At 43.9% G+C, this 12,389-nt stretch overlaps 1 protein-coding gene across 6 annotated transcripts in view; it reads right to left on the bottom strand.

Annotated features, from left to right (window-relative positions):
- stat2 (signal transducer and activator of transcription 2) overlaps window positions 1–12,106 on the bottom strand; it is a 24,200-nt gene extending 12,094 nt beyond the window's left edge. For 3 of the 6 annotated variants that reach the window (XM_062545295.1, XM_062545300.1, XM_062545301.1), the window contains exons 1-12: window positions 11,630–11,991; window positions 10,787–10,922; window positions 10,466–10,619; window positions 9,839–9,934; window positions 7,582–7,674; window positions 7,004–7,082; window positions 6,811–6,878; window positions 5,694–5,845; window positions 3,744–3,902; window positions 3,131–3,220; window positions 2,607–2,666; window positions 809–829 (exon numbers count right to left, since the gene is read on the bottom strand). In XM_062545295.1, coding sequence (XP_062401279.1) covers window positions 809–829; window positions 2,607–2,666; window positions 3,131–3,220; window positions 3,744–3,902; window positions 5,694–5,845; window positions 6,811–6,878; window positions 7,004–7,082; window positions 7,582–7,674; window positions 9,839–9,934; window positions 10,466–10,619; window positions 10,787–10,917 — 1,103 coding nt within the window. In that variant the 5' untranslated portion in view covers window positions 10,918–10,922; window positions 11,630–11,991. The other 3 variants (XM_062545299.1, XM_062545296.1, XM_062545298.1) reach the window with 3 other exon arrangements.
- Between the last annotated feature and the right edge of the window lie 283 nt (window positions 12,107–12,389).

Raw genomic sequence — 12,389 nt, 5'->3', positions numbered from 1 at the left:
TTTTCTCTGTACTGCTAGCCTACAACCCCACAGCTCAAAGCCCTCTGGCTGCCACCCTTAATGCCCCCCAACTTGCATTTATGCAAATCATTTCACTGCTGTTTCTACTCCGTGACGTTAAAGTCAATGAAGCCAGAGCCAGAGTATAGTAATAGTTTATGTAATACACAATATTTCCAAATACATTGTTGTTTTACAAACCATCCGATTCCAGAGCATAATATTAAGTCAAATCTGTTGCAGTACTTTATGTAACTCATGGCACACAATAAGCAGGGACATGTTGGCGTGGTTGTTGGAGTATAGCTATGTATAGTATAGCTAGAGTATAGTAGAGTATAGTTCAGTATAGCATAGTTAGAGAATAGCATATAGTTCAGTAGAGTATAGCTGGAGTATAGCAGATTATAGTTCAGTAGAGTAAAGCTAGAGTATAGTAGAGTATAGCTCAGTTCAGTATAGCATAGCAAGAGTATAATAGAGTATAGTTCAGTATAGCATAGCTTGAGCATAGTATAGTTATAGTTCAGTAGGGTATAGCAAGAGTATAGTGGAGTACAGTTCAGTATAGCATAGCTAGAGTATAGTAGAGTATAGTTCAGTATAGCATAGCTTGAGTATAGTATAGTTATAGTTCAGTAGGGTATAGCAAGAGTATAGTGGAGTATAGTTCAGTATAGCATACTGTAGCTAGAGTATAGTAGAGTATAGTTCAGTATAGCATACTGTAGCTAGAGTATAGTAGAGTATAGTTCAGTATAGCATACTGTAGCCAGAGTATAGTAAAGGACAGCAAGGTCTCACTTACCCTTTCACCTGAGGCGCATCCCTGAAACAGACACAAACCAACAGCTGAGTGCATCCAAACTCACACATCACCAATAAACAGAGATTTGCAAGAAAAACATCTGCATTTGCAAAACAAGGCTATTTGCAAGGTACTGCATAAAACACATTTGCATACACATTTGCATTGCATACACAAAGCAGCTTGCTCTTAGCCTGACTCTCGCCAGACCCTTGTAGTTCCGCCATGCTCCACCAGAGGTGTTTCGCTGAGCTCCACACAAGGGTCTGGACGCGAGGGCAATCCAAACCCCTGGGCCAGTGCTCAAAAAATAAGCAACCAATCAGGAGCGCCGAAGCGAGTGTTTGATTCAAATAACAATGGCGGCACGCAGCGAGGAGTCTTGTGCTGACATTGATTCTGCTATTTCAACCGTTTTGTCGAATCTATCGAGTATTCATTCTTTAAAAGATTAACAGAGAATAGTTTTGAAGACATTTATTGGTGGCAAGGATGTTTTTACTCTTCTTCCGACCGGGTTTGGCAAGAGCTTGAAGAAGCCTAGCACGTCATTCAAGATAACAGGCAAGTGGTTTATCGAATCACATGCGAGGATGTTTTACAAGGACCCGCCTTCAGAAATACATCTCCTATCGAGAAGTCCCAGATCCTTGTGTGAAGCAGACAGCGAACTACAGGATCTGGCGAAAGTCAGGTTAGCTTGCTCTAGCCCTGCCCTAAACACACTCTGCTCATGGGACACTCATGTGACTGCCTCCAAAAACAAGAGATTTCACCGACAGAGAACATCAGAGTTCTTGCATGTAGCAAAAGCTTTTGTCCAAAGTGGCTTATAAATCAATCTTAAAACCAGAATATCAGAATTAAAGTATTTGATTTTTAGCGAACAACACCTTTCGCCATGCTTCATCAGGTTCAAGAGTGAAGCACGGTGAAACGCGTTGTTCACTAAAAATAAAATTAAAAAAAGAAATCAGCAAATTCGAGTGGACCAGTGTGCAGTGATTTTACACTTTTCTGGAATAGCCTAGCTGCGCAAAAGGCTCTTCCTGTACACTCATTTATTTCCGGTGGAAATTAAACTGTTGTAACGGCATCTTCTGTTACATTATGCTCGTTAAATCTTCCACTCTGACACTGAATATCTTGTTCAACTAATAATAACAATTTCAACACGTATAAATCTTTCTTTGTCGTAACGTGCTGATTCCCAGGTGCAGCATCCAACCGGGTCCGTGTAGACACTAATTGCATTACCAATACCGGCAGGCTCAAACACACCTGGCTCCACCGGAAACAAACGAGTGTACAGAGAGCCTTTCCTGCATGTAGCCTATTGATTAACGATTTCACATCACCAGCAGCTGTAAATCAGAAGGCTGGGCGTAGGAACTGCATTCTTTTTATTGTTTTTATCAGAATGAATGTGTTGTGTTGTGTCTGGTGGTTGTTACACACACCGTGTTGTGGCACATGTGTAGTGCAGGTGTGTTTATCACACTGGGTGCGCAGCAACAAGAAGAGTCAATGGCAAACTGGGTCAGAGTTAACTGTGCTTGAACTTTGAACCCAATGGCCTGATGGAATATCCAAGAGGTACTCAACGGCCCAGATAACCCTGTCTGTTGGTTAAGCCACAGTGACCACCTCAGACTTAGTCACCCGTTGTGTGCCAAAGGCCTAGAGTTAGGGGGCAGTTTTTGGGGGTTGTGACTTTAAGATCATGGCTCTGACTGAAATACTACCCATGGACAGAGATAAATACAGACTGACACACATAGATAACTGTAAGTCTTACTTGTCCATAGTAACTGTCACCTGCATGGAGTGATTCAGCTCTGGGACCTTCACAAGGAACCTGGCAGAGTTGGAAGAGAGATGGAATATGAGAGTGAGTCTGTGAAGGTGTGATGCGGTGTGTGTGTGTGTGTGTGTGTGTGTGTGTGTGTGTGTCTGCGTGCCTACGTGTGTGTGTGTGTGTGTATGAGAGAGAGAGAGAGAGAGAGAGAGAGACGTGTGTGTGTGTGTGTGTGTGTGTGTGTGTGTGTGTGTGTGTGTGTGTGTGTGTGTGTGTGTGTGTCTGCGTGCCTACGTGTGTGTGTGTGTGTGTGTATGAGAGAGAGAGAGAGAGAGAGAGAGACGTGTGTGTGTGTGTGTGTGTGTGTGTGTGTGTGTGTGTGTGTGTGTGTGTGTGTGTGTGTGTGTGTGCGTGTGTGTGTGTGTGTGTGTGAGAGAGAGAGAGAGAGAGAGAGAGAGAGAGAGACGTGTGTGTGTGTCTGTGTGTGTGTGTCTGTGTGTGTGTGTGTGTGTGTATAGCATTACCTGCACTTGACTGAGAACTGCACATTGGTGCGTAGCACAAGAGGGCCCTTCCCCTGCGGTATAGAGGGCTGAGTCTCCACCACAAAGGCACTGAAAACAGAGCAAAGCACACTCACCTTTAGACAGACTGCAGGACACACGCAACAGTAAGGCGGGGATCACATTAGCCAGCGGCAAGCGTAACGCAACACTCTGACCATAATAATACATCCAAAACATTCTATCTCGTTGCTAAGTTCAATCTTTGCTGCTACGTTGTTAGACGAATCTTATTGGTCAAAATACCTAAACATTCTAAAACTGATTGTGATGAGCCGAGCGTTGCGCTTCAAAGTTGAACCAAGTTCAACTCCCAGTTTGCTCAACGCTAGTGTTACGCAAGCGTTGTCACCATTCCGCTGCCGAACCATAGAGAACAATAGGAAACCTGCCGCTTGCCGCTGGCTAGTGTGATCCCCGCCTAAGAGATGATTTAATAATCACCTTCCTTTAGCTGTTATAACACGCATTTTACACATCTCTGTCTACAGAGGTACAGTATGTGCATGTATATGTGTACTGTATGTGTTTGTGTATGTGAATATATATGCATATGTGTATGTGAAAACTGTACCTCTTGAGCAGCATGGTAAGGATGCTATCAGCCCGTTGCTGCAGCAAAGGCTTCTGGGATAAGACAGGATCCTTCTCATAGGTCACTTTTCCAGACAACTCCTCGAGCTTCTGCAGGAACTCTCGGATCTGGAACATACCCTCAGCCATTGATGTGAACCTGATAAACACACGCACACACACACGCACACACACACACACACACACACACACACACACACACACATATACACTGATTCACTAATCAGGATTTACTCAAAGCATGTGTAAATAAAATCACATCACATCATCAAGTAAACAGTCATGACCTGACCTATGACACAATTTCTTAAATCAGTCATCTTAAGGACAGGAAGCTGCTTTGAAGATGACAGATGACTATGTCAATGGTGGTAGCCCTGTTAAGACCTAAAGGAGAAGTTGAGCTCACAGTTTGTCTTCCGCTAACTCTCTGGACTCCTGCCATGATCGCTGTGGTTACGAAACAGATCCAGTTTAACTTGGCCTGTGATTGCTATGACGACTGTTCAAGGTCAAGGTCACTTTATTGCCCCCAAGGGACAATTATTTGTGCAGCCAGCAGACAGACATACACAAGGACAAGATACACAACAATAGAGCAAAACATTAAATAGCCACAGTATCTAAAACACAGTAATACATAAAATAAATACAGTACATTTAAAACAATTCTGGCAAATTGTTTAAAATGGAAATGGAAGTCAGGATAAAATAACTTCTGAGTCTATTTGACCTGCATCTGGGCATGGAGTGCCTGCGGCCTGAGGGAAGTAGCTTGAACTGGCAATGCAAGGGATGGCTAGGGTCAGCTGCAATAGATTGGGCCTTTTTGCCACTCTGTTTGAATAGATGTGGGAGAGAGTGGGGAAGTTGATGCCTGCAATCTTGCTACATGTCTTGACAGTACTCTCTAGTCGGATCATTCTCATAAAAGTGGCGTTAACATTAAAATTCCTCAATTTGCGACAAAGGTACATGTGCTGATGGGGTTTGGCACAAACAGCATCGGTGTGTGATTTTGCACAAACAGCATCGGTGTGTGATTCAAAACACACACAGCTTGCTACCAGTTATTGTGCCGAGGCTCTTGTACTCTTGTACTGTCTCAACAGGTTGGCCCTCAATGATAGTGGGGGGACGAGGGGGGCGGGGGGGGGGGCACTGCTTCCCCAAAGCAATCATTAATTCTTTGGTCTTGGAGACATCTATGTTTAAAAAGGAGTGCTTATGGCCCCGGCAGTGGCGCAACTGGCTGGGGCACCTGCACCGTACGCTGGCGACCCGGGTTCGATTCCCGCCCCGTGGTCCTTTCCAGATCCCACCCCGACTCTCTCTCCCACTCACTTCCTGTCATTCTCTCTACTGTCCTGTCCAAATAAAGGCATAAAAAGCCCAAAAATAAATCTTTAAAAAAAAAAAAAAAAGGAGTGCTTACACCAAACATCCTTCACTATAGGTCCATGGTTAATCACACTTTCATCTAGAAGAGAGACAATGACAGTCATCTGTCAATCTAAAAATCTGTCTTCCATCATACTGTGAACGGTAGTGCTGCGCGGGTGAGCATTTTTTAAAACCCGCCTCAACTCGATTCTTCAGGAGGTCCAAACCGCCCCGCCCAATCCGCAAAAATACGTTCGAATCGTGACCCAAATCCGACCCGACCCGAGGAAAGGAAAAAAACGCTATATCCTCGGGTAATGGGCTGAACCGCGCATCACTAGTGAACGGCATTCATTTGTGTATAAAACAAAGAGGAGAGGGGAGAGGACACATCCTTGGGGCGATCCCAACGGTGGCAGCCCTGTTACAGACCCAAAGGAGCAGCTGAGTTGAGTTGAGTGTTGCCAAGATTACTGGACCATCTGCAGAGATGATGTCTCATTATTTGTAGCTGCGTGTGTATGTGTGTGTGTGTGTGTGTGTGTACCATAGCTCAAGTTTCTCCAGACTTGTGTCCTCTTGGGCTCCGATGTAGGACTTCTGTTGTCTCCGTTTCCACTGCACAAGCTCATCTTCCACCAGCAGCGACATCACTTCCTCCATCAGGGTCAGCAGAGCTGTCAAGTTGGACAGCAGAGACTACAGAAAGGAAAGAGAGAGAGAGAGAGAGAGAGAGAGAGAGAGAGAGAGAGAGAGAGAGAGGGAGAAGACAGAGACAAATCACAATCATTCAGCTTGGCAAAATCTCAGCATGGTTTCCCTTTGAATGTCATGCCAGTGAACTGAGCTGAACTGGAACTGAGCTGAACTGAGCTGAACTGAACTGAGCTGAACTGAACTGAACTGAGCTGAACTGAACTGAACTGAACTGAGCTGAGCTGAGCTGAACTGAACTGAACTGAACTGAACTGAACTGAGCTGAGCTGAATGACTCGTCAGGACTGGAATGACTTGGAGAATGGTTGCCCTTAAAGATCAAAAGCCACTAATTGCACAAACATGACAAGACATGACACAAAAAATGAGCAGATGTTTCTGTCATGCAATTAACGCATGTTGTATAATACCAGCTTGCCTTAGTCACAACAAAACTATTCATTACACAACCAAGGGCACTAACAGTATAGCACCATCAAAAAATAAAACTATATAAACCAACTTGCAATGACTCGGGCAATCTTCTCACTGCTTCCATCTACACCTATTGCAACTTTATGTGAAATGGTCTCGAGTCCCCTTCCCTACCCTTCCACTGTGGCCCTGATGAGGGCCAGACACAAGCCACATCTGGGCCAGAACTCCAGCAGCGTGCTGCTGCCTATGATGCGTTTGCAGTTACAGGCTAAACATGAAGATGGAGACTGGGTCCATGTCTCCAAAACAAATGAAAAAAGTGAGCTGTGGTCATAAGAAGAAAACAATGGCCAAAGAGTACTTACTCCTGGACTTTAATGAGAAAGGAAAAGCGATTACTTCTTCCCTTCCACAGTTGGCTGCTAACATGCTTCAGTTTATAGAGCTGCTACCATGCTTCAGACACTTCACACACACATACACACACACAGACACACACAGACACACACACAAGACACACACACACGTACCTTGCGGGACTGATCCAAGCGGTTGAGCATCACTTGCAATACCTTATGGTCTTCAGGAGTTACAGTTCCTGCACCATGAAACAATGAAGACAACAAAAGGAGAGAGAAAGAGAGAAATAAGCTTGCTGCAGATAAGAGCCTAATGAACAGAGAGACAGAACGTCCCCAGGGACAGAGTGAGGGAGTACAGTACCTTCCATGGTGTGGGTCTGGTACTTGAAGTCAAACTCATCTTGCTGCTCTTCCAAACACTTCACAGTGTGGTCCATCACCTGGCAAACACAGGGGTAGCCATTAAATGACCATTTCAAATGACCGCAAGTGATAGGTGTTGGATAGGGTAAACCGTGGAACTGGATGCGAGTTTGATGAAGGCAACAATTAGTTGCTGTTAGAATGGAATGTTAACACCAAATCGTTCAAATTTAACTGTTCAAAGAAAACATGTTCACCACGAACGTTCGCCACTGTTTGCCAAATTTGAACGCACCTACCTGCACCTGTTGTTCATTACTGACAAGATAGAACAACATAATGCATCTCTATGGAAGCAAAATTCGAACAGTTCCTGTCTGCTTAAAGAGGCGTGTCGCAATGACGTCATAGTGGGAAATCGATCTGGCAAGCAGTTCAGTTCAAATGTAACGTCACTTTCTAGGTCTGCTTAAAGAGGGATTTCGCCCCCCTCCCCTTTGCGAAAACCGAACGCGGAAATGGTTTGAACGTTTGCGCCTCTCGCTCCGCTTTAACCCTCTCTGCACCTGCACGCACCTGCACTTTGTGCCGCACTTCCTCCACCTTCTTCAGCATGTTGCGCTCCCGGTCCGTCTCCATGCAGTCCTGCTGAACCTGCAACGCCTGCACCTGGAGGAGAGCAGCGGAGGGAACGAGGGAGAGAGAAAAGAAGAGAGAGAGAGAGAGACACACACACAGAGAGGGGGGCAGGAAGAGACAATGAGAGATAGCAATACAGAGGGAAAAGAGAGAGAGAGAGAAAGAGAGAGAGAGAGAGAGAGAGAGAGAGAAGTTGGGACAACAGTGGGGTTCAGCATTACGACAAGCATAATGATGCTGAAAATAACAATGATAATTTTAATAATAAATACAGTAATAATAATAACAATAATAATAATAATAATAATAAATATAGCTGCAAGCAGCAATGTGGGGGCCAAGCAGGCAGGACAAAAAGGCCAGAGTTGCCACGGTAACTCGATGTTGTTACGTCAGGTATGTAATTTTAAGCAGTCACAAGAATTTTGATGTCAAACAACCCAAGATTGGCCGAGATGCGAGCTCACTTCCTGTTCGTCGGCTTCGCCGTCAATTTCGATTGGCTGTTGCGGGCAAACGGTTTAAGATATCCTTCCGAAAAGCAAGGCCTATATTAGACTCGGGCTGAAGATCATCTTTGAGAAGTTTCGTGAAGATCGGACACATTTTGCGACCTGTGGAAATGTTTAAGGGATTTTGAGTAAATCCAATATGGCGGCCGAATCAAATATGATGATGTCACAAATTGAGCTGGGTCATCCTAAGGACCTTCAACAGTATAACCAGGCACCAGTAGCAAGTTTTAATTTCAAACACATCAACAGCTACAGGCCAAAATGCCTTTTTGCTAATTGCAGCGCCCCCTAGAGGTCAAAGGTCACCAAATTTCTTGAGCCTCCTCCTGATGGGGTCCTGAGTCCATGTATTAAGTTTGGCTTTGATGTGTGCAAGGGTTGCTGAGATATGAGCCCACTTCCTGTTTGGCGGCTTCGCCGCGAGTTTCGATTGGCTGTTTTGGGCCAACGGTAAAAGTTCCGAAGACGAAAAGCACGATCTGTATTTGTCTTAGTCTGAAGATGCTCTGTGTCAAATTTGGTGAAAATCAGAGAAAAATTGTGACCTCCAATACATTTTAAGTGTTTTTGATAAAATCCAAAATGGTGGAAAATCCATCATGGCGGAAAATGACGTCACAGGGTGCGTCGAACTCGGGCTGGTCCAAGGATTCCATAGATACCTGTTTTTTGAAATTTGGCGAAAGGGTTCAAAAGTTACGTGCGTGAACGCACGTCTAACTTTGACCTGTTGGTGGCGCTAGAGTGCTTGAGCTGCTGACATCAACGAATCGTCAAAGAGTGGCAACAGCTCTGGGTGTTTGAGAAGGATCACTATCACTGGTTTGCCAAATTAGACTCTGGCAAAGTTTATCTGTTAAAAACAGACCTGTTATTCCACCTTATGTCTTTTATGTTAATTATTCTTTATTGCTTTCTTTTTATTTATTTTTTTTTATTTTATCATTATTACTATTATTATTATTATCATTCCTCTTTGCTCATCTATGCTTTTATCTGCTATTACTGTTTGTTTTTTGTTTATGTAAAGCACATTGAATGACCTCTGTGTATGAAATGCGCTATATAAATAAACTTGACTTGACTTGACTTGACATGACACCTGGTCACAGTCATCATCAGACTGTCCCCAATCAGTGTGCCAAATTTCACAACTTTTGACCAGTCGGTTCTATGGGTTGCCATTGACTTCAATGCACAGAGGAATAATAATAATAGTTTATAATAATAATAATAAGAAAACTAACAAACACAATGGGGTCCTCGCAGCTTCGCTGCTTGGCCCCCAATAATAATAATAATAGTGATGCTGCTGATGATGGTGGTGTCTTGTGGGAGTAACAGTGTGGTCACACGCTTGCGTCTGCCAACGTTCGTCCGTATTTTTCCCATTCACTTTACATTGGCTGGACTTCACTTGATGCCGCACTGAATTGTGGGTCCGATGCGTTGCCTGGAATGCGTTGCCTCCGTTAAAAAGTTGAGAAATGTTCAACTTTTGACGGATCGCGCAAGCGCCAGCCAATGAAATTCAGTGTATGCACATTTTCGAACACTGACAAACCAATCAGTTCACATTTATGGAAATGTGACGAAATGAGGCATACGTTGGCGGACGCAAGCGTGTGACCGCACCGTAAAGGGTCAAGCTGCCGGGGATAACTAGAGTGGACACAGACCTGGTCAGGCAGCTCCACCATGTGTAGAATCTCTCTCTCTTTGGTCAGGAACCACTGGATGATACGAGCCAGAGTATACGGGTCCTCCTGGTACCTCTGCGGACCCGACACCAGACACCAGACACCAGACACCTCTCACTCATTACCGAGCACTTTATACTGAACCCCTTCAGCATCACATCACTGGACATAATGGGCTTGGCTTATCATGAGCACAAGGAATTTCAATACTTTTACATGATTATTTATGAGTACATGACAATCAACTCTGCACTTGAACTTAAACTTGAACTAATGAGACTTATAATAACGCTGCAGTTCAATTTGTCGTGTAGAAAATCAGCTATACTTGTATAACTGGTACATACTGTATACTCATCATAACAGTTGTATTATTGACCAATAGCCACATTTGTAAACTACTACTGTATACAACAAGGTGTTCAAAGGTGACAAAGTATGAAAAGTATGATTACTGTTAATATCTGCTACACATCGCAATACATTACCATATATTACCGATTATGCTGAATTAACACAATAAAACTGTAGGATAATATAGGTAGCTGACAAGCACAGACAGGGTTGCTCTGAAGAGGTTATGGGAGACAAAACATAGGGAAGGACCTGGAAGTTCTGCTTGAATCTTCGGAAACTGCACTGCAACACAAAGCTCTCCTTGTTCCCGTCCTGCATGAAGCGGCTGTACTGGTTGTCCAGGTTCTCCAGGAGGACCTGAAAGAGGACCACAGCCAATTGTTGATCCACCGCCGCACGATCCCTGAAAAAAAAACACAAACAGGTACAGTTACACACACACACACACACACACACACACACACACACACACACATACACACATACACATACACACACACACACACCGGGATAAAACAACAAGTACACACACACACACACACACACACACACACACACACACACACTCACCACTCTTGACTCTCAATCCAGGGGGCTAGATAGTGGCGTACATCCATTGGCAACTCATCCCCGTCATACAGCTCATGGACCTTCTGCCGATACAGCGGGTCCAGCTGCTGCAGTCTCTCCCACTGGGCCATGCCTCCTTACACACACACACACACACACACACACACACACACACACAGGAGGGGCACACACAGTTAGCTATTGACTGACACTTATAGAATATAATACTATTACACACTACGAAAACGAAGCAGTCAGCAAATGTCATTAGTTATTACACCGTAACAGATCTACTGTATACTGTGACTGATCAGCCTCCTTGCACAGACACAGACGGGGAGAACAGGGACACAAACTGTCATATGGACTGACACTATTCATGGGTTTCATCAGGTCCCTTTCCACAGGTGTGTTAATCAAGCATATGCAGTCTGCATTCATAATCTGCTTGATTTTGTACACCTGTGAAAAGGGACCTGATGAAACCCATGAGTACAGTGCTAGCTGTAGGCTGTGGGTTAGAACTAGGCAGTCAGCAACTGTCATTAGTTATTACACCATAACAGGTCTACACTTTGATCGATGTACATTGTACAGCACATGTAGAGAGAAAATACTCGTGCACGTTACTGCATTGTGAAGATCTTTGGACAGGTTTACGTTTACTCTGAATTAAAGGCACTGACAGCAGTAGGCTAATGAGACAGTGTAGCACGTGGAAACCCCTACCCCTGACTTTCCCAGGCCAAATATTACTACTGCCATGATAAATATGATATTATAGCGAACGTGGCACTCTCCACATCACACCGTGAATAAGCTTAAAACCAAATGTTTACTTACCAGGTATTTGCAACTGCCTTGCACTCGTGACGACTTAGATCAAGTAAATCACCAATTACTGTAGCTATTGCCAAGACCAAACGCTAAACAATTGAATCAAGATTGTTTCAACTGTACAAACTACATCACGCTATCTATCCATAAAGTATGATATGGGTAGCTCACCATATTGAGGTATCCTAATCCTATCTTGTATCTGAAGCTATCACACTCACTAAATTTTCATTTTCATTTCCGCAGAAATTGCAAATCAGAGTGCAGCCATATGTAAAATGTCGAATGCCAAATTATCAATGTTTTCATAAGAGAAGGAGTGTCTCCTCTTCCGCGACCAAGCCGTACTGTGGACAAAAAAAGCAATATCCTACCTAACAGTGTATCCGAGGGAAGTAAATTCCAAGAAACCCCTTCATAACAACACTAACAGTGACATCGGGAAAACGAAACTTATCGTGCTTCATGCTCCGCCTCCAGCAAGCAGCAGATACGCACCTCACGGGGGAGCCAGCTTTTAGGTCTATGGAGCCAACGAGCACGTACCAGAGTTTGCGTCGTGTGCGTATTTCAAAATAAAAGTTTACTGTTATGTGTAGCCTACTGTAGGCCTATCCTATACGCATATTTTTTACAGTAACTGGTTCATTGTTAGCAAAATTTCCCATTTACGTACGTCCCCATTATATTATCAAATATAACTTGCTCTGACTTTTGTGATTTCGAAGGTATGGTTAATTCATATGTTTAAAATATTATTACTCCT

Source organism: Sardina pilchardus, chromosome 9 (assembly GCF_963854185.1).
Source record: "Sardina pilchardus chromosome 9, fSarPil1.1, whole genome shotgun sequence".
NCBI lineage: Eukaryota > Metazoa > Chordata > Actinopteri > Clupeiformes > Clupeidae > Sardina > Sardina pilchardus.
Note: the sequence above shows the minus strand (reverse complement) of the source record. Positions and strands in the feature narration are given on the sequence as shown.